Source organism: Elephantulus edwardii, unplaced genomic scaffold (assembly GCF_000299155.1).
Source record: "Elephantulus edwardii isolate Elephantulus edwardi_28Jun2011 unplaced genomic scaffold, EleEdw1.0 scaffold00148, whole genome shotgun sequence".
NCBI classification, from domain to species: Eukaryota; Metazoa; Chordata; class Mammalia; order Macroscelidea; family Macroscelididae; genus Elephantulus; species Elephantulus edwardii.
Genome location: NW_006399898.1, coordinates 3,984,151 through 4,006,095, shown reverse-complemented (window position 1 = coordinate 4,006,095; position 21,945 = coordinate 3,984,151). Strand labels below are relative to the sequence as shown.

Sequence of the window (21,945 nt, the reverse complement as noted above, 5' to 3'; positions counted from 1 at the left end):
TGGTGTCTAAAGCGAAGAAGGAAGCCCCTGCCCCTCCCGAAACTGAAGCCAAAGCAAAGGCATTCAAGGCCAAGAAGGCAGCGGTCCTGAAGGGCGTCCACAGCCACAAAAAAAAGAGAAGATCCTCACGTCACCCACCTTCCAGCGGCCTAAGACGCTGAGACTCCGACGGCAGCCCAGATACCCCCGGAAGAGCGCTCCCAGGAGAAACCAGCTTGACCACTATGCCAGCATCAAATTTCCCCTGACCACTGAGTCAGCTATGAAGAAGAAAGAAGATAACAATGCATTTGTGTTCATTGTGGATGTCAAGGCCAACAAGCACCAAATTAAACAAGCTGTAAAGAAGCTCTATGACATTGATGTGGCCAAGGTTAACCCCTTGATCAGGCCTGATGGACAGAAGAAGACCTGTGTTCAACTTGCCCCTGACTATGATGCTTTGGATGTTGCCAACAAAATTGGGATCATCTAAACTGAGTCCAGCTGGCTAATTCTAAATAAAAATTTTTCTCACAAAAAAAAAAGTTTGTAAAGGAATCTAAAAAGTAAGAAATGACTTTCCAATCCCTGCTCCCAGTGATTTTTGATGTAGTTAAAGAATTGTGCACAGACCCACATGATCTAATTGTAAATCGTTTCGATGACCCACTTGCCAGTCATTTATTCCCAGCCCCTGCAGCCACTGAGCTTCCCACCTGAGCCCATGTGCACCTGTTCTCTCTGCCCTCCTCCCCGGCCTAGGTACCTGGAGGAGCCTGGCTCTCAGGGTCCATTGTTGTCACCTCACTGCTCTTTCTAAACCCCAGGAATGCTCACCCAACACCACAGAGCTGTTCAGACAGTCCTGCTTCCCCGGTGTGTTTGGAGGTGATGTCAACCCCCCTTTTGACCAGCTCTGCTCAACTCTGCAGACAGTGCGCCGCCCTGACTGGTTCCCCTTCCTGTGCGTGCAGTCCCCCCTTGAGAACTCACCTTTCCTTGGTTACTTCTACCACGGCGCCACGTGAGTGTCACCCAGGGGCTGGGGCGGGCCTGGTCTGCAGCCCCAGGACGGCCACTTGGTTGGAGGCGGGAGTCACAGGATGGCCACTTGGTCTGGAGGCAGAAGCCACGTTTTCGTAGATCCTCCCTGGTGACGGTGGAGCTGGCCAGGTTCAGATCTGTCCCTCACAGGGTGGCTATGAGTCACAGTTGACTTGATGGCACTTCCTCCTGCCACCAAGTGTCCACTGCGAGGTGGTGGCTCACGGGCTGTCCATGCCCTGTCATGGATCTCTGCTACCTCAGTCCCAGGATCCTAACGGAATGATGCTTTGTCATGAACTCATTTTTCCCCCCAGTTTTATTTTAAAGGAGCTCTAGTGGCTAGGAGGCCTGAGTGTCCTAACTCAACCTCCTTGCCATCGAGTCAGAGCCGACCCACAGCTGGCCCTCCAGTGGACTTGCAGAGGGCCGTCACGTGGGCAGAGATTGGCACATCTTCTCCCTGGGAGCAGCTGGTGGACCTGAACTGCTGTCACTGGCTTTTTGCCTCAGTTAATTTAAAGCAAATGATTGTGGGGTTTTTTGTAAGATCTTTTATTCACAAATACTCAGTGCATCCAGTATACTGAGTTAGTGCATTAATTCTGAAGTACATGAAAGACTTTTTTCTTTTTTTTAAATTTTATTTTATTATTTTTTGAGTGTACCGTCAAATCAGATCTGACTGGTACAGGAGGGGATCGCCCCACCTTCTCCAGCAGAGCATCTGGTGGATTCGAACTGTGCACCTCTGGGATTGCAGTGCAACTTCTTGCCACTAGGCCACCAGAGCTTCCTGACTTTTATGTCGTTAAGAGAAATTGCTGCTCATAATGGGTTTTCTGAGTGAGGAAAAGGGTAATGAATTCCTGAAGACTTCAACTTTCTGTATTTTTCTATTTTCTTCAAATTTCATAAGGAAAAATGCTGTTTTTTTAAAATTGAAGAAATGTTAAAAAACATAACTATGATAGTGTTTTAGCACATACTTGCAGAGAATAGTAATTATTCTTTCGTTTTATGTCAGCTCTCCTAAACAAGACTCCTCTTTTGAAATACCTTTGCACGCTGATCTCAAAGACTCTTCCAAAATTGGCTACAAACAAGGAGATCCCATCATGACTGCAGATAAGGAGTATTTTACTATCCCGCAGGTAATAACTTCCATTTTAATGCGCCAGGTCCCTTCCTGTTGTTAGTTCATGCTTCTCAGCCGGCACAAAATAGTCCTGGTGACACAGAGGTGTAAGCTTGGGGGTGCTGACCAGTAAGGGACAGTTGGATCCGTTAGCGGACTCCCAGAGGGAAAGTTGTAGCCATTAACTGTTGGAGGGATTTAGCCCCAGGCCCAACACTGTAATTTCTGTGGCAGTCTCCTGTCTCTCCTTTTCCTGTGGCGTGGGTGTATTTGAACTGCTGACATTTCAGTGTAGGCCAAGCACTTGACCACTGCACCACCAAGGCTTCTTGCACAAAACGAGAATGAAGGTACTCATATCGACGGTAAATGCCGTACTGAAGGTGAATGCGTCACACACACACACTCTGACATTATCAGTCATGACGGAGAGTAACATACCCAGGTAGTGAGACCCTCAGGTCTGCAGGCTGAAAGATGGACAGATAGGTCTGGGTAAATGAGCCTGTACCATGACCAATGTATTTCCACTTACACACCTGTATATACGTTAAATGCATCTACATAGAGAGTAGAATAGAGGGGGCCAAACCGTGGAAACGTGTTTCTCATATCCTAACATCTTGAGGAGTTAAGCCTGTGGGCCTGGTGGCTCAGGGCCGTAGTCCCAGGGGACATCAAGGTCAGTGGACACAACCTAGTTCACAAGGACAAGTGTCCCGCATCGCCTGTGGGTGTGGAGTGGTGGGAGCCTTGTCAACTTGCAGACGGTCCTCTAAGGGAGCAGCTACTGGTCTCTCTAGTTTGGAGCAAAGAGGAAGGAAGGAAACCAAAGAGTTTGAGTCCATTACGTTGTAGTGGGCCTCACAGGCCTCAGCCTGCCTGACCCCGAGACCACAGAACTAGACGATCTCCGGCTACCACCCTGGCCACTCTGAAAGGGCTCCCAGCAGAGGGTCCTGGACAGACGGGAGTAAAATGTGTGACAGCTCAATACTGTAAAGTTGACCAGGCTGACAGCGATGGGTGGGATGCCCCAGACTGTGGCCTTTAATAGCCCAGTGAGCCTGGAAATTTACGCATTTCTGTGGCTCAGCTTTCGGCCACACGGTCCTGTTAGGTGAACAGTAGTAACACGTGGGAGGTATGCACTGCGTAAGATGGTCAGCCGTATGAGAGCAAAGGGGCAGCGTCTGCTAAGGATTAGAGCTTAAAAGGTGTGGGTAGGAGGAGGAGTGGAAACAAGAATCACTAGGAGGAAGTGGGAAGAGTGCTGTTACAGAGTATGGACTGGAATCAGCGTCATGAAACAGACTGTGTGCAAATGATTGACTAGAAAGCTAGCTTCCTCTGTACACTTTCACTCAAATCACTGTTGGGGAGACAAAAGATTACACGCTAGGAAACTCTGTGGGGCAGTTCCCCTGCGTCCTATGGGGCCTCTGAGTTTAATACACTCAGTGGCAGCGGGCGTTCATTGTGACTCCTCCACTGGTGGCTTCTAGATTGTTCAGCAGATGATTGTCAGATGACCATCATCAGCCGCTGTGGAAGCACAGCCAGCACGGCTGGACCAGGCTGTGGGCAGAGTGCTGGGCAGTGCCCGACCCGCCTCTCACGGCTTTTCCTTCTTCACCTCAGGTGTCCCTGGCAGGTCAGTGCGTGCAGCACGCCCCGGTGGCCTTCCTTCGGAATCTGGACGTCCAGTGCATTACGAATCTGGAAGCCTATGAAGATCGAGATAACATTCTTAACGTGGAGATCAAAGATGGCACAATTGGAGGTACGGGAGGGGGGCGTCAAAAGCAGAAGTCAGAGGGAGCGTTACGATAAATTGTCATCGCGTGGGAAAACAAGTTAGTCCTCCCAGATCAACGTGGAAGAGCGAACCAGCTGAAGATTTTTCTTTGGAAAAAATTTCTGTTCTGTAAGATAGCAGATTCCTTATTGCTGTTGTTGTTATGGGCCATCGAGTCATCTGCAACTCATAGTGACCCTATGCACAACAGCCCTAAACCCTGCTCTATCCTGTACCAATCTTATTGTCTCTGATACACCTACCACCATGACCCCAATCACTGAGTCAGTCCATCTCATCAAGGGTCTTCCTCTCCTGCACTGGCCCTCCACTCTCCCAAGCATGCTGTCCCTCTCCAAGGACTAATTCCATCTTGGCAATATGTCCAAAGTATGTCAGATGAAACTTCATAATCTTTGCCTCCAAGAAGCAGCCTGGCTTCACCCTCTGCAGGACAAACCTGTTTGTTCTCCCAGCAGACCATAGTATACTCAGTACTCTTCTCCAGAACCACAGCTTAGAGGTATCAATTCTCCTTCTGTCATCCCTAGTCCTTGTCCAGCTCTCTGATACATAGCAAGTAATTGCAAAGACCACGGCCTGTAACAGGCACACCTTAGTCTCCAGACTGACACCGTTGTTGTTCAGCACTTTGGAGAGGTCTCTGACAGCAGACTTTCCCAATGCAATTCGTCTTTTAATTTCCTGGCTGCTGGTGCCAAGAGTGTTGACTGTGGAGCCGAGCAAACTGAAGCTGTTGATAGTCTTTATCCCTCCACCATCTATCATGATGCTGCCAATTGGCCCAGTGGTGAGAATCTTTGTTTTCTTGATGTTGAGCTTTAATCTATATTGACGGCTGCAGTGCTTGACCCTCTGCAGCAAGCACTTCAGGTCCTCCTCAGTTTCAGCACGCAGGGTTGTGTCATCTGCATAACACAGATTGTTGATGAGTCTACCTCCAATCTTGATGCCACAATTCTCCTCATAGAGCCCAGCCTCCTGCATAGTATCTGTTCTCCATATAGATTGAAAAGATATGGAGATAGGACACATCCCTGGCATACACCCTTCCCAATTTTGAACCGTGCAGTGTTTCCTTGCTCTGTTCTGACAACTGCCTCCTGGTCCAAATATAGGTTTCTCATAAGCACAATCAAGTGTTCTGGGATTCCCATTCTTCTCAGAGTCAGCCACAGTTTGTTGTGATCCACACAGTCAAAGGCTTTTCATAGTCAATGAAACACAGATTGATATTACTCTGGTACTTCCTGCTTTCAGCCAAGATCCACCTGACATTAGCTATAATATCCCTAGAACTGTGGTCTCTTCTAAACCCAGCCTGCACTTCAGGCAGTTCTTTTTTGATGAGCTGTTCCAGTCATTTTTGGATAATCTTCAGCAGAATCTTGCTTGCATGTGGTATCAGTGATACTGTTCAATAATTTCCACACTCTGTCAGATCACCTTTCTTTGGAATGAGAACAAATATAGATCCCTTCCAGTCAGTTGGCAAGGTGGTTGCCCTCCAGATTTCTTGGCACAACTTGGTGAGCACATCCGGGGCAGATTCCATATTAGTTTTTTTTTTTAAAAAAACAAAACAATTCGTAAGGAATTCCCTTAACATAAGACTATTTACAAATAACTAGCTCAGTGGCATTTCTTCCCTTCGGCATAGCATGTGGCGTCCTGCTCTCTCCAGGTCCAAGTGCTGCTCCCCACCTCACAGGGAAGCCTAGGACCTGCCAGCAGTTCACTCCATGGGTCCCCTGTCACCTCTCACCTCCATCTGTCCCTGGGTACTTGCCTGCTCTGGACAGTCAGTGGAAATGGCCCCACTCCACGTTTGGTCCATCTCTCTGGCTTTCACGGTTCGTCAGCTCGTAATCTGTACCCTTGCTCCATGCCACTTCCTGCAGGAATGAGCTGCCACCTCGTGGATGGGACCCCATATTTTCACTCCTGCATGCGTGATGAATGTTGGTTTGGGTTGTGTCTGCCTTCGTGTTGAATGCCCATGCCCAGTTCTTTTCCCGGTGGTTGTTTAACTTTTTGAAGAGCTGCCAGGCTGTTTTCCAGAGTGACTGCAACATTTTACCTGGTCACCAGCAGCACACTGGCTGCTCTCCCCCGACAGTGAGCCCCCCGTTACCGTCACCGACCTTTACGACCTCTTCCTCACTTACACACCCCTTCAGTTAGCCAGTCTCATTGTCTGACACTTTGCACTTAAAACAGCAAAAAAAAAAATCTACCCTCTGACTGTTTTGTGCACTAACAGTACACGTCTGCAGTAACAAAGGCTGAGGTGTGAGGCGAAAGTAATGTTGGCTGTGATTTTTAAGGTTCTGTTAAGGGCCATGATTCCACGTGATTTGACAGTTATGTATTGACCTGATTTTGTAGTTGTGCGTTGATGTACTTGATGGCGTGTGTGCTGATATAATTTGGAAGTTACAATGACGTAGTTGGACTCCGTCCTGTAATCTGATGGGATCACTGTCCAATTTCAGATAAGCTGATCTTTGAAACCTAACCCCATCAGGAAGCGAGGAGAGGGTGTAACTGAGTGCCGAGAATTCAGGGAACCTACTGAGTGTACTTGGGGAGAGTTTGGTAATGGGCGTTCCTATCAGTGGTTACTGTATTCGCTGGACAGGCTCTGTCGTTAAGTTAGTGAGTGTGATTATGGTGGTCCAGGTGGGCCTCTGGAAACGAACTTCTGTATCTTTTTAGGAGTAGTTAGAGCCACAGTCACCTACGAGGAAGCAGCTGACCTGGACAGATTCATCACAATTACAGGTATTTCAGTTGAATGCTTTCTGTCACTTCTAGTGCGTAGGTTTGTCATTTCCACAGGTAGCGTGTGGTCCTGGAGGAAACTGTGATTCGGATTCTGGGAGTCTGCAGCACTGACAGAGCAGCACCTGGAGCATTTCACTTCCCGTCTCTAGGGCTCTTGTTCCGCTTGCTCCGGGCACTTCCCTCTGGGCCCTGGGCTTCATTCCCATCCCTGCTGAGGAGGGAGGCTGGGAGTACTGAGTCCCAGGCTCCTTCCCAGGAGAGCTCAGGCATCTCCACGCAGCTCGAAGGCTCCAGGACGCAGCACCATCACCTCCTGTGTTCTTTGTTTGATCATTGTACAATTGGGAGGTGGTGAGATGAGCCGTGTGCGATTTGGCTGTAACGATACTATCTGTGTGTCTTTTATTTTTTTAAAAAATGTTTTTAAAAGTTTATTTTTTGTGTGTGTACCATCAAATCAGATCTGACTGGTACAGAAGGAGATTGCCCCTCCTTCTCCAGCAGAGCATCTGGTGGATTTGAACTGCATACCTCTGGGATTGCAGTGCAGCTTCTTGTCACTGGGCCACCAGAGCTCCCTTGTATGTGTGTCTTAGGATGTGCGGTAACCTTTGCGTTATCCCCGTTCACTCTCAGACACTAGCAGTCGGCCGACGGTAAGTGGTGGCAGGACACAGCTCTGCCCTCGTGGCCTTTCACGGAACACTTTGTCAAGCATGTGCTCAATGCTTGGCCAGGGGCCAGGTGCTGGGGCTGCAGAGATAAGGGGGAGACCTCCTTCAGGGCCCCGAGATGCTGTCAAAGAGCTTGACCCCTGCTGGGTGACCCAGGAATGACTTCGCTGTGGACGCAGTGACTGTGTTGTGTCGTTGAGATGGACAGGGCCGAGGAGGGTGGGGAGGTTGACCAGGAAGAACTCCCAGAAAACCAAACCCAGTGCCGTCAGTCCATTCCCAATCCTGAGAACCCTCACTGCGTTTCCGACCCTGTAGATTTTAAACGGAGGTGACTGGCTCACTTTTCTCCCATCACGCCATTGGTGGGTTTGGAACTGCCAGCCTCTCGGATCATAGCCCAACAGTTAGCCCACTGCACCAGCCGGGCTGCTTGGTTCAGGCAGAGGGAATCTCCAGTAATAGACACGCACAGGGGACACTTGTTCAGGAACATGCTCTTTCACTTACAGAAGCTCTTCCCAACCTGTCGGTCCCTCGGCTCATCAACGTGGAAGAGCATTTTGTCTTCAGGTGGAACAATAACACGCTCAGTGACGTGACTGTCAGAGTGATCCGGGCTCGCGCTCCTGCCACCAAGGAAGGTGACTTGGGGAAACTTCCTCCCTCTCTCTTTATGAGGCTCGTAATTGTAACACCTGTAACTGCTTCTCCTGAATATGTGTGAGACTTAATGAAAAATACTGTGTGTTGAAACGCCGTCATAAGGTAAACAGCTCCCACTCTAGGCAGTGATTTCCTCCTGGAAGGCAGGCATTACGCTTTTTTTTATTATTATTAAATTTTATTAGTTTTAATGAACATTTACAGGGATTTTGGGTTTTCATTCCTTCATTGCTGCACCATTCTCTCTACCCTCCTCCCCAGTTTATTCTTCTTCCCCGCCATCCGAATGTCTGTTTTAATTGTCCAATTGCCACAGTGCTTGTCAAAGTCAGTTCTGATTAATCTCCTTTGTCAGTGTGTCCTTTGCCATTCCCTATCACTCCTCCCTGAGAGAGACTTCACCCTGAGTCATAAGGAAAAGGGGATGGCATATTCTCTTAGCTACTTCCTGCTGAAAAGGGACGCTGTGGGTTTCAGGGTGAAGATCTTCTCTCACTACTCTAAAGGGCCCCTTTGGCAGTAGGAAACACATAGACTATTATGGAGATTGATTTTGGAATTTAGATGCACTCTTATTGATTGTGCTTGGCCGCTTGGCCGTACATGTTCATATCCTTGAAGATGTATCATGGGGGTGTTGCAACCTAGAAGACACAAATTTGACTAACAAGTTATAAGTACATGAGTCAAAAATTATGGAAAAGTAAAAGAAAGGATTGTTTCATTGTTTTACAAACCCTCCCCCAGGTCCCCTCCCCCATGTAGCCCTCGCTCTAGACTCCTGTGATGACAGAAATACCTAGTTATATATCTCTTTTAAACAGTTTTCTCCCTCCTCTGTTTCAGTGCAGTATAGATTATTGAACCCATCTTACTCAGTCTCTCCCCAACACCAAGGACCGTCCCATTCTACAACAGTGGCATCATGTAACATTTGTCCTTTTGTGACAGGCATTACGCTTTTGTTGTGTTGTCTTTCTAGGAAGACTGACGCGGAGATTTACAGTCAAATTCCTCAGCTGGAGCAGTGAGGATGAGAGGGAGTTCTCTGGAAACCCAGGTAGGCTGCGTGGGAGGTCAGGGCCTCGGAGACGTGCTTGACCGCGGTGTTGCTCCACTGTCCCAGTGCCTGCATGCCGCTCTCCCGGCCTGCTCAGCGACTCTGACTTCGTCCTCAGGGCCAGTGTCTCTGAGCAAAGCACGCTGCGTGAGGACTGTGCACTGGGTATACCTCTTTCCTCCTGTTTCAAAGCCTGTGAGCTGCCTGGTAGCAGGACAGGTTGCTATAGATACAAAATTCCCCTTCTCTGCAGCGAATGGTCTTGTGAATGAGAGATGGCGTATTTGAAGTGTCAATAGGACCAGCTTTTCCAGAAGTTGTAAGCGGCCGACAGTGGAGCATGACCTCCCTGGGGCTGTTTGTGCAGTGACCCAATCATGAAGGCAGGCGCTCCGTCCTTAGGATAACCAAGTGTGAGGGCAAAGGAGCAGCATTTGTCGAAGGCCCAAGCCCTGTAGGTGGGGAGGGCTCCGACGGAGGGACCGGTGGACTGACGGACCGAGACTCACGGGGAGAAAGTGAGAAAGTGCCGTTACACTGTGTGTGTGGTAGTTAATGTCACCCAGCAAACGTGTGCAAATTGTGTAACAGAAAACCAGTTTGCTTTGTAAACTTTCACTCAGGTCACATGCACTTATAAATGTAGAACCGTAAGGAAAAAAAATTCTTCACAGAACTCCACGAATATCCTGGTTTCTTGGAAACAAAACAAAAGACACGTGAAGGGGACCTGCCTCTCACAGAGATTTTTGGAAGCATCTGGGCCTTTTTAAGGGCTGTTGCCTTTTCACTGGCCTCGGTTCCTCTTTGACGTCACTGCCTGGGACCGTGCCCGCTATGTTGGGATAACTCTGCTTGTCCCTTGCTGTCCTCTAGGGTACCAGCGTGGCAAGCCCGTGCGAGCGCTGGACGCCGACCAGATGAACGCTCCCTCCACCCTGTACCTCTGGCGATCCGGTAATTGTGGACGAAAGGACAGGTGTCCCCGATTCTCGCTTTCGTCAGGCACTCAGGGACTCTAGGGCTTGGTCCGTGGGCTTGTCTAAAGGACTCAAGTGTGGGGAGCTGGTTCTTTTTCATTCTCAAACGAGGCTGCCATGACATCGCCTCCTGCACTTTGGACGTGATATCAGGAGCAGCCAGGCCTTGTGCCTGGTGAGGTGGAGGCTCAAGAGGAAGGGACAGAGCAGTGGCTGCAGCAGCGGGCTCAGAGGACGGCCGGGGCCTCGTTCACTGTCCCCAGGGCCGCTGTGCAGCAGAGCTGACCCTCTGGTCCCGGACAGCAGCAGGCCTGATACAGAGAGGCGCTGGGCTTGGAAGGGCTGAGGGCGGCGAAGATCTTAGTTTCTGAAAACTGGAAACCTTGCGAATTGCGATCTGATTGCAGTTTGTTGTTTTTCAAGACTGTTGACGTAAATCTTTTATTTCACGAACTTAGTAAGGCTCATCTTTTTTTCATTTTGTAGCCGGGAGGGGTTTGTGTTCAGCAGCCACTTTCACACCCGTTTTGTTTGAAGAGAACGCGCTGTCTGGGTGCCTGTTGGAAGTCAGCGTGAACGACAATTGCACTCAGCTCAGGTGAGGGATCCTTGGAGGGATTTCTCTGTACTTTGTGGGGTTTAGGAGTCCTGATGGCACAGTGGACAAAGAGTCGGGCTGTCGGCTGAAAACGTGGTGGTTCAAACACACCAGCAGCTCCTCTGGTGAACGATTAGCCAGGCTGCTTCCTGTTTCCACCGGGAGTGTGGCCTGAGGCGCCCTTGGGGGCAGTTCCCCTCTGTCGTGCAAGGTGCCTGCCAGTCAAAACGCCTCCACAGCGGTGGGTTTTCAGTGTGTGGCTCCAGGGACCTTTGGTAGCTTAGTGGTAAGGAATTGCACTGCCATTCCAAAGGTACACTGTTCGAATCCACCAGGAGGTCCTTAGGAGAAAGATGAGGAGTCTCCTCTCCTGCGGTTTACTGCCTCTGAAAATCCGCTGGAGGGTCAGCTACGGGTGGGTTCCAGCTCTCCACAACAACAACAGTCCCCTAGAACAGTCCTTGAGACAGCATCCGGGTAACATGGGCAAGTCTGAGCTCAGTCAAGTCGGGCATGAGTACATGCAAACTTACAAAACACTTGAGTTGATGAAACGTGAAAATGAGCGAGGATGAAGCTCTTCTTGGGGCTAAAACAATTTCCTACATATTTAAGCAGGTTTCCCTATGGAAGCTTATTCCACACACTGGAACCTACTGCTCCTGGCGCGCACAGAAGGGCCAGAGCCAGGTGTAATTGGTGCGATTAACATTTAAAGCACCTTTAGGCCCCGTTCCATGGTGTCAAGACCATGCCACCTAATTGCAGGGATCACTTTCAGGAAGTGTACTCGGAAACACACCCCATGCAGGGCGCATTCCTCCACAGTGTCGGTCTGTAATGCAGCTGCTTCGGGGGGAGCCGGGGAAAGACGAGATGTAGAAAGAGAAGGAAACAGGTGGGAGTTAGGTGAGGGCTGGAGACGGGGACAGCCGCGTCCTTTCCTGCCGTGCAGATTTCCACTCTGCAGCCTCCTCTTGTGTGTGTGTCTGTGTCTGTCTCTGTCTGTCTGTCTTGTCTGTCTCGGGGATGCTGAGTTGTGGTTCTTCTCCTCCTGGGTCTGTACCATGTCCCACTTTGGGCCTCTGCACCTTCGCAGTCTCAGACACCTGGCCAGGTGTGAACACCTTCAGCTGTCCCTGGGATCCCCAGGGAGGTTTTAGGTGTCCTTCTGCTGTGCCTGGACGCTCCTAGCACTTGTTTCCTGCTCTGGGCTTGTGTCTCCCTGCTCACTCTCCCCTAGTGTTCCTCCCCTGCTTCGTCACAACCTTCCCAGCACCTAGCACTGAGCACCCAGCGCCCAGTGCCCAGCACCCAGCACTGAGCACCCAGCACCCAGTGCCCAGCACCCAGCACTGAGCACCCAGCACCCAGTGCCCAGCACCCAGCACTGAGCAGGGCTCAGTACACACCACACGTTCATGCGGTCACTCAACAACCATGTACTGAGTGCTAAGCTTTCATCCTCAATTGGGTTAAGCTCCAAATACCAATTAGATTATTAAGTCCCGCTATATATCCATACTTTTTCAGTCTATACGCAGAACAGATTATCCAGGAGGCTGGGCTGTATGAGAAGTGTGGAACCAGGATTGGAGGACGATTCATCAACAATCTGCATTATGCAGATGACACAATCCTGCTTGCTGAAACTGAGGAGGACCTGAAGCGCTTGCTGCAGAAGGTGAAGGACTGCAGCCTTCACTATGGATTGACGCTCAATATTAAGAAAACAGTGATTCTCACCACTGGGCCAATTGGCAGCATAGTGATAGATGGTGAAGAGATTGAGATTCTTCACAGCTTTAGTCTGCTTGGCTCTACAGTCAACACTCTTGGCACCAGCAGCCAGGAAATTAAAAGATGTATTGCAATGAGAAAGTCTGCTGTCAAAGATCTCTCCAAAGTACTGAAGAGCAATGATGTCAGTCTGGAGACTAAGGCATGCCTGTTATAGGCTGTGATCTTTGCAGTCACTTGCAATGCTTCAGAGAGCTGGACAATGGCTAGGGATGACAGAAGGAAAATTGATCCTTTGAGCTGTAGTGTTGGAAAAGAGTATTGAATGGACCATAGACTGCTAAGAAAACTAACAAGTTTGTTCTAGAGAGGATTAAACCAGTCTGCTCCTTGGAGGCAAAGATTCTGAGGCTTCATCTGACATACTTTTTACATGTTGCAAGGAGGGACCAGTCCTTGGAGAGGAACGTCATGCTTGGGAGGGTGGAGGGACAGTGCAGGAGGGGAAGACCCTCTATGAGATGGATCAGTTCAGTGACTGGGGTAATGGGGGTAGGTGTGTCCAAGACAGTGAGGTTGGCACAGAGTAGAGCCGGGTTTAGGACTATTGTACATAGGATCACTATGAGTGGCAGGCGACTCGACAGCCCATTACAACATCGATTACTTATCCTGGTCACTTGAGAAGTGTCCTGCCCAGCCCCTGGGCTTGTGGCACTAATGTCATCATGCACCATTCCACAGCTGACCCTCCAGTGGGCTTTCAGAAACAGGAAACCACACAGGGTGCAATGCCCACTTTTGCAGAGCAGCTGGTGGATTTGAACAGCATACCTTCGCGCTGGCAGTGCAGTGAGGACTGGTAAACCATGTGATGCCAGTGTCAGCTGGGAGCTTGTGTGTCCAGAAGCACAGGTGGCCTCTGTATGTGTCCCTGCCCACGCAGTCCTCCCTGGGAGCCCTCAGGAGACACAGGACGCCCTGCCTGTGCTCCTTTCAGTCAGACCAGGGTTAGGGTAACAAAAACTGCACAAGGAAGACACCCCAACTCCTTGTTCTCTTGTCTTAGTAACATGTTTTAGTTCCACCCATCACCCCCTGCTGTCAAGTCACTTCTGACTCACAGCCCCCCCCCCCCAATAGGACAGAGAACGTCACACAGAGGCTCCCAAGGCTGTAAGCTCTGTGGGTACCGACTGCTTCATCCTTCTCCCGTGGAATAGCTGGTGAGCTTGGACCACTGACCTTTTTTATCCACCACTGAGTGGAGTGTCCCGTGAGGTGTGTGGGTGTCGTTGTTACTGACGGAACTGCACAGCGTGCAGGAGGCTCACCGCTGTGCAGACCTGTGGATGTGACTGATGGACACCCTCATGTGTCCCCATGTCCTGGGCGTGCCCGCTGTTCCTCCTGGCCAGCCCCCTCCCCGCTCCCCCAGCCTCTGGTGCCCACTGTTCTCGGCTGTCTCCCCTGTGTCCTGTGTGTGCCCGGTGCTCCTCCTGGCTGTCCTCCTCCCCGCACCCCGTGCCCTTGGCACCCACAGTTCTCTGCTGTCTCCCCCATGTCTTGGGTGTGCCCAGTGCTCCTCCTCGCTTGCCCCGTCCCCACTCCCCCAGCCCCTGGTGCCCACCGCTCTCTGCTGTCTCCCCTGTGTCCTGTGCGTGCCCAGTGCTTCTCCTGGCCACCCCCCTCCCTGTTCCTTGGCGCCCACTGTTCTCTCTGTCTTCATATCCTGTGCATGCCCATGCCCAGTGCTCCTCCTGGCCGGCCCCCTCCCTGCTCTCAGAGCCCCTGGCTGCTTTCCACTGTCTCTCCAGTCTGTCCTGCCTCTACAGAAAATCTGTACAGAAACACGCAGCTGTTCTTGTGGGTCTGTGCTCTGACACCAAGCAAGCCCACCGGGCACCGAGCAGGCCTGTGTTGAGCAGGCCCGTGCCGAGCAGGCCCACCGGGCGCCGAGCAGGCCCACCGGGCGCCGAGCAGGTCCGTCTCCCCAACCACCACATCGGCTCTGTCTTGCAGGGAGACTGCTTTGGAGCGACTTGGCTCATTAATACAAGCAACCCACGTCGCCAGGAGAGGCAATTCTGATTACGGCGACCTTAGCGACGGCTGGCTCGGAGTGATCCGTAAGTCCAAGATGCATGTGTGGGACTTGGTTGCCTTGACCACTGAGCTGGCTGTGGCTCTGCCCCACCCCATAAATCCAAAACCAGTGCATCGCCGTCTGATGGGCTCTGAACTCGAGGGACCCTGCTGGACAGAGGAGGACCACCTGATGGGGTTTCCAAGGCTGGAAATCTTCACTGGTGTAGACTTTATTATTCTATAGAGAATGGTGGACTTGAACTGCTGACCTTCTAGTTAGCATCGTGAGTGCTTATCTGGACCTTAGAGTAATCTTTGGTACTGCAGTAATTAAGACATGCAGTTGATAACCAAAACATCAACAACTCAAATCTCCAGTTGCTCTGAGGCAGAGAGATGAGCGTTCTGCTTCTGCAAAGGTGACAATCTTGGGAGCGCCTTGTGGGGCGGTGCCGTGTCCTGGAGGGGAGTCCTGTGGGGCAGAGCCGTGTCCTGGATGGGGGCCCCTTGGGACAGTGCTGTGTCCTGGATGGGGGACCCCCATGGAACAGTGCCGTGTCCTGGAGGGAAGTCCTGTGGGGCAGAGCCGTGTCCTGGATGGCGGCCCCTTGGGACAGTGCTGTGTCCTGGAGGGGAGCCCCGCATGGGACAGTGCTGTGTCCTGGAGGGGAGCCCCGTGGGGCACAGCTGTGTCCTGGAAGATCTCTCTGAGTCAGAATTGATCTGACAGCAGCAGTGGGTTTGGCTCTGATGTGGAAATGAGCTTTTGTTGAGGGCTTACCCCTCCAGGCAGTGGCTCCCACAACTTTGGCGTCATTTTACATTTTTAAAGGAAACTTATTGTGACGTGGTGACTGCAGCAATGGGTTTAAGCGAGTCAGAGATGGGAGGATGGCACTGGATAGGACAGGGTTCAGGTCTGTGGTTCATAGGATCGCTGCGAGTCCTGTTTGACTTGATGGCACCTGACAACAACAACAGCACATCAGGTTGCCCAGCTGGTGAGCAGTGCCAGGGACAGGAAGGCCAGATGAATTCTGGACACGCTCGGCACCTTCTCTGCTTTGCTCTGTTTCATTTGTGATCAGAAGTGTGGGCAGTTAAGACTTGACTGTGGACTGAGAACAGCTGTACTGTTATCCGTAAAAGAAGGTGGCGGACTGGAGGCATTGTGCTTTGTGAAGGAAGTCCTCCACCAAAGACCAGGTGGTGCTGGGTCCTTGTCTGGAGCCTGGGGGAGGGAAGGAGAGCAAATCGGGGGTGCCAGCTGAAGCTGGCGGGGGTCCTCCTGGGGCAGTTAAGTGTTCTAAAACACTGCGCCCCGTGGCCTTTTCTCAGGCAAGTTTCTCTAGGGGAGCAAAGTCAGCGGAGCAGGTGTGTGTGTGTGTGTGTGTGTGTGTGTGTGCGCGCGCGCGCGCACATATCCAGAGATTTATCTCAAGGATTGCAGCTGCAGAGACTCCACACCCCAAGTCTACAGCTGACATGTCCTGTCGGAGGCTCCCGACTCCCACGGCTGCAGCCCAGTGCATCCAAGGTTGACTGGCGCTGTGGGCGGCCACTGGCTCAAGGCCCGAGAGCCAGAGTTCAGATGATGTGCCCGAGGCCAAAACAGCACTGCACCAGTTTCTCCCCTTTGAAGTGTCTGCAGAGTGCAGATTTCAGATCTGGGAAAAGCTGTACTTCTTTGCACGCTCCTGTTGTTGAATTCGCACCATAAATCAGACAGGACTTTGGTTATCAGCCTTCGCATCTCAGCTTAGAAATGACATTTGCTTATGACACAGGTTTAAGTGCAGTTGAGAGAACTGTAATGACAAGAGGCCCAGTCACCCCTGGTAACAACATAGCGCAGAGGACCCCTGGTGCTTATGTCACGGTGCCAGGCGTGTTTGTTTCCAGGTCTTAATGTCAAGGCCTCATTTTCTTTTCTACCTTTTATTGCTTCTTACACTTTTAAAAAAATTTTTTTAATTATTATTTCATGTGTGTGTGCTGTCAAATTAAATCCGACTGATACAGGAGGAGATTGTCCCTCCTCCCGCAGAGCACCTGGTGGATGGATACAAACCGCATACCTTTGGGATTGCAGCGCAGCTTCTTGCCACTAGGCCACTGCTTCTTACACTTATAACGGCTCAGGTTCTTCAATAAAAGGGAAACGAAGTATGTACCTTGAAGCAACCTTGTAGCTGCAGAAATAGAGTTACTCTGAAACTTTGGAGAAGATCAGTATTTTGAAATGTCTTGATTAAAGAAACCATTCTCTCGTCTACTCTTCACTTGAAAGAAGGCAGTTTGGGAGGTGACTACAAAGGGCACAGATGTGTACACCCCTTTCTGATGTGGATTGTGGATTGATGGCCCGGCGGGAGGACAGCCTCCTGACCGTGACTCTGAGGGGCCGGGTGGCTGACAGGCCATGCTCTCAGCCGATCCCCAGAGTGAAAGACCCATAAAGATTCCAGAGCCTCCCGTGTCGGGTCGGCTGTGACTCAGTGGCCCTGTGGGACAGGGGAGAGCTGCCCCATAGGGTTTCCAAGACTGTCACGTTCACGGAAGCGGACTGCTAGCTCTCTCCCGTGGTTGCCTGCCTGGTAGGTTCAGACCGTCAGCTTTTCTGTTAACAGCCCAAGGTCTAACCACTGTGCCACCAGGACTCCTTCCTGTGAAGGTCACAGGCTCGGCCTCCCTCTGGGCGAGTCTCCTCTGGTGCATGCGGTCACAGTGGGTTGGAATTGACTTTGTCCCCAACAATAGTGCAATTTTTTGTTTTTTTTTAAAAGACTTTTGTGGGTTTTTAAAAAATTTTATTTTATTTTATTTTATTATTTGTGTGTGTGTGTACCGTCAAATCAGATCTAACTGGTACAGGAGGAGATTGTCCCTCCTTCCCCGGCAGAGCATCTGGTGGGTTCGAACTGTGCGCCTCTAGGATTGTAGTTGAAACGACTTTTATTTGAGTGAATGATTACAAATGATATTTTTCCCCCAATCAATCATTTATAGGAATAATGTGATTGTTGTCCAATATTATTTCTCCCCCTCTTGTTTTAATCTTTGCATCGTAGGCGCAGAATGCTTTTTCCGTTTCTACAGGTCTAGAAAAGCTCTGCCGGGTTCTTTGCCTTTTACAGGTGTGGACGCACCTGATATGGGTACATTTGCCAGCAGCATACCGGGGTTCTGCGCGGATGTCCCTGCCCAGCTCACCCTCCGCATCTTCGTCTCTGAGGCCGGCGCGGTGGAAGGCATCCCTCAGCAGGAGATCCTTGGCATGGAGGCAAGGTAGGAACACGTCCCAGAGAAGCAGGACACAGAGGAGGCCAGTGACATGCAGAGCACGCCCAGCAACTGAGAAATGCTCCGTCAGAGTCTGTTGATTTGCAAACCGCAGTTTTTAGCTGTAGAATCACACGTGTAAAAGTACTTGATAAAAATAAAGTATAAATAAGAACTGTTACTCACAAATATTTATAAAATTATGTGTAAGAAACTTTACAAGGCACTTGAGGATGTTTGCTGGAAATCGTGACCACCTCTTGCTAGTGGTATTTTTAAATCCATGAACATAATTGGCATTCTGAGCAAGGAGTGTTGCCCGGTGGTAGGGCTGAGACTGGTGGCCTAGTGGTTAGGGCATTGGGCTGCCAATTCCAGGTCAAGTGGTTCGAATCCACCCATAGTTGCTCCTTGGAGAAAAGACGGATAGTCTTTTCCTGTGTGACTTAAAGCCTCTGGAAACTCTCAGGAGCGTCAGTTATGACTCAGCTCTGACTTGACATCAATGAACAACAACATCATAATATTGTGGGAAAAGTTCAGGTGGCGGCACAGTGGTTAAGCATTTGGCTGTTTACCCAAAGATCAGGGGTTCAAACACACCAGTCAGTCTGAGGGAGAACAATGTGACCTATAAAGATTGCAGCCTTGGACACTCTCGGGGCAGTTCCGAGGGGCTGCTGTGTCTGCCCCCAAAGCTTGAAGTCTTGTGAGCATTAGCAGAATGTAACACAGGGACGCAAAGTGAGCGTCTCCAGTTGGACAAGTGATGCCAGAAGACTTGCTCAACACAGCATTGCTCCAAACCTTCAATTTACAAAATCATAAACAAAAACACCCTCTCTGTGATGTGCAATGAGATGAGGCCTTCCTGGGTTAGTCTTTCTTTTCTGTGTGTACTTGAACTTTACCTGCTGCAATGAGATGGCATTTGAAGGGTCAGTAGGAAAACCCCGCGCGCACCCTAGCCTCCTGGGCTCTCCAGTGGGAGCTAGTGGCCTGCACTGTCTCCTGTACACCTTTCTCCCAGGTTCTCCTCAGTGAACTGGCACTTCCATTGTGGGCTGACCTGCGTGGACAAGGTCGACCTCTTCCCACTCAGCGCATCAGTCCAGTTCATTAAAATACCTGCCCAGCGGCCCCGCCCCCTGACCAGGTAATGCGGTGGCTGAGCGGGTGGACATTATTCAGAAGCAGAATACGTAATAGCAAACAGCGTTAAACTTTTTGTTGTGATGAGGGTAGAAGTGTACAGAGAAGACAGATTTTCTGGCTGTTTTGTTTCCTGTAACGGCATCAGTCTCCCCACCCCTCCCTGGGCTTCTCATTTCCATTATGCTACTTTTTTGCTTCCTGCCCTGACCTCTGCTTTGGGGCTCACAGGACTGAATGTTGTAAGGAGTGAATGCTGTTCACCTGATGGGTCTTTCTGCTGTCCCTGAGTTCCGTTCCACGGAAATCATTTCCTTCATCCAGTGGTGATGCTTTTCCCTCATGTTTCTTGTTGAAGGAAGATCATGGCAGTTGCCCCACCACCCCTAAGCTTGATCACTTCCTGAGAAACTTGATAACACCAAAGACCAGACCAGACAATGGATCCTGATAAGAGTCTGAGCTTGATTAAAAATAGCTAAAACCTAATTTAATTGACACGCCAAATTCCGAGAAGTACCTCCTTAAGTCCTCCCCAGGACCCCTAAAAAAAGGAAACCCCCCAGACAGCCCATGTGCCATTTCGATCCTGTCCGCATGCTGTGTGGCCAGGTCACTTGGTGCCCCTCTCAGATTCAATAAAGGCCTGTTCGTTTCTTGGGACCAATTTCTTTTTCTTTATTTCTCTCCCCCCCACCTTTGCGCTCTTCTCTATCTCTAACACTTGTTAATGGTTTAAAATGTCGCAGATTCCAGATCAATTTTACGGAGTACGACTGTAACAGAAATGACGTGTGTTGGCCGCAGCTTCTGTATCCACTGACGGGATATTACCAAGGTAGGGCTAAGGGGTTTCCGGGGTGGTGATGATGGTTTTATCCGTTTTTAACAATTTTAGAGGACAAGGAAACCTGTGAAAGCTGGAAACCTCTGTCAGGGGTAAACCTGCCAGGGAAGGAAAAATGCAGAAATTGTCTATTAAAACAAGCGACAGTCAGTAGTGGGACTTAGGTGGCAGGACTGCACTTTATCAAAGGCGGAAAACGCGGGAGACCCGGACAGACAAGTCAGTCTTGTTGAATTTGCGCTCCCACACGTTTCATTCTGATGTGTAAACATCATAGAGAAAGGTTTTTAAAAACAAATATTTACTGCTAATGTCACCACTTTGAAATGATCACAGTAAATAGTTTGGCTTGTTTCTCTTTATGTTTGAAAGTTAGGGAGTAAAAATGTGATTGAGTGGGATCTGTTTTCTTGCAGGGGAGCCTTATTCTCAGTGCCTGGCCAAAGGGCTAATCCTGGTGGCCTTGCTCCTCTCCGCTCTGCTGCTCAGTGATCCCTGGATGAGGTTGTGCAAAGCGCGGAATCCGCCCGCCCGCTGACTCCTCAGAGACCACTTACTCCTGGGCCCTGGCGGGACATGAAATGTTCTGGTGGAATGTGTTCATGCAGGGTTCTCTGAGTGTCTTTCGTCTGAGCAGACAGCCACACGGTCAAAGGAACGCAGAGTGAACACTGTCCTCTGTGAATAAATGTCCTTAGAGCTGCGGGTTGGACTTGCAGAGCCCTGGAGAAGCCACAGGGATGAGACAGCGCCCTGCCAGGGGACCTTACATCCTGTGGGGGAGGACCAGCATAGGAAATGAGATGGAATAGTAGTGAGTGCTTAAGGAGATAAAACACTGTAATGTAATGGGTTGGGAGGAGCCCTGGTGGTGGGTGAGGCCAGCTGTTTGAAGCCAGTCAGCTGCGTGAAGAGAAAGGCGGGGTAGGCTGAGTCCGCAGAGTCAGTGTTGTCTGGTGCTCTCATATTGACCCTTAAATACCCCGTCAGAACCTCATGCCATCCCCAGCCATCCTCACAGTCCGCTCCATGCCGACACCCACTCTTACAGTTCTGTGTCGAGCTGGCTCGTCAAGGGTCGTCCTCGCTTTCTCTGGCCCTGCCCCTTTCCCAGCACGATGTCTTTTTCCAAGGACTGGCCTCCTGACAACTCACCTGAAGTGTCTGAAACAAAGTTTTACTTTTCTTGCGTCTGAGGAGCACCCTACCTGCACTTGGTCCAGGACAGACCAGTTTATTCTGTGAGCAGTCTGTGGGATGTTCCGTACGTACTCTTCACCAGCGTCCAACACCACAATTCAAAGGCATCAGTTATTTTTTTTTTCTAATGACACAAAGCTTTTTTTATTCTTCCAAACCCTGCCTTCCAGCTGGAGTACAACATTAATTTTAAAATAAAGTAACATGACAGCTAATGAGAAATCCATGCAATAAGAAGTCATTAATAAAAAAATTCTTTTGGCTATCACTTTGTCTTTCTATATGTAGTTCTCTCTCTCTCTCTGTGTTTATTTGATAGAAAATTATAACATTGAATATAAAACTATAATATAGAATATATTTTATATTTTATAGAATTTTATCAAATATAAAATGATATTGTTATGTAAGCATCAATTCTTTGGTCTTTCTTATTTCCAACCCTCACATGCATGTGAAACAAACGAAAATACCTTGGAACCATATGCACGGACAAGCTCTCTTCTGTGCAGGGGTGTTGGTGAGCTGGGATAGCAGTGGGTTTGGGATTTTTGGGTTAATGAACTGGGTGGGAGTGGCATCCTCAGGGAGGAGGGATGGGGCTTCTGGAGCTAGCTATGAGAAGGACTAGGGGAGGCTGGTACAGGCAGCAGGATTAGCAAATTCAAATGCCCTGACTGCTAAAGAGATGGGTTGACAATGGTGACTCCCACCGTGGGTGTTAGGACAGAGATTGTGAGGATGACACAGGATATGGCAAGGACTGATGGCGTGGTATTAAGAATTTCAGAATTAACTGAAGCAGAGGAGGGAGAGAACCGTCTAAAAGAGAGATGTAACTGGGTATTTCTGTCATCACAGGAGACTAGAGCGAGGGCTGCATGGTGG

General features: G+C 50.0%; 1 protein-coding gene across 1 annotated transcript in view; it reads left to right on the top strand.

The window, feature by feature from the left end:
- The window catches only part of TCTN2 (tectonic family member 2), a 32,186-nt gene extending 11,791 nt beyond the window's left edge, over positions 1–20,395 (top strand). The window contains exons 6-18 of the mRNA XM_006894690.1: positions 810–1,006; positions 2,054–2,180; positions 3,806–3,947; positions 6,702–6,767; positions 7,957–8,088; positions 9,093–9,170; positions 10,047–10,127; positions 10,637–10,748; positions 14,511–14,617; positions 17,714–17,864; positions 18,889–19,014; positions 19,760–19,848; positions 20,274–20,395. Of these exons, the coding sequence (XP_006894752.1) occupies positions 810–1,006; positions 2,054–2,180; positions 3,806–3,947; positions 6,702–6,767; positions 7,957–8,088; positions 9,093–9,170; positions 10,047–10,127; positions 10,637–10,748; positions 14,511–14,617; positions 17,714–17,864; positions 18,889–19,014; positions 19,760–19,848; positions 20,274–20,395 (1,530 nt within the window). The remainder of the gene's footprint in view (positions 1–809; positions 1,007–2,053; positions 2,181–3,805; positions 3,948–6,701; positions 6,768–7,956; positions 8,089–9,092; positions 9,171–10,046; positions 10,128–10,636; positions 10,749–14,510; positions 14,618–17,713; positions 17,865–18,888; positions 19,015–19,759; positions 19,849–20,273) is intronic.
- The last annotated feature ends 1,550 nt before the right edge of the window (positions 20,396–21,945 follow it).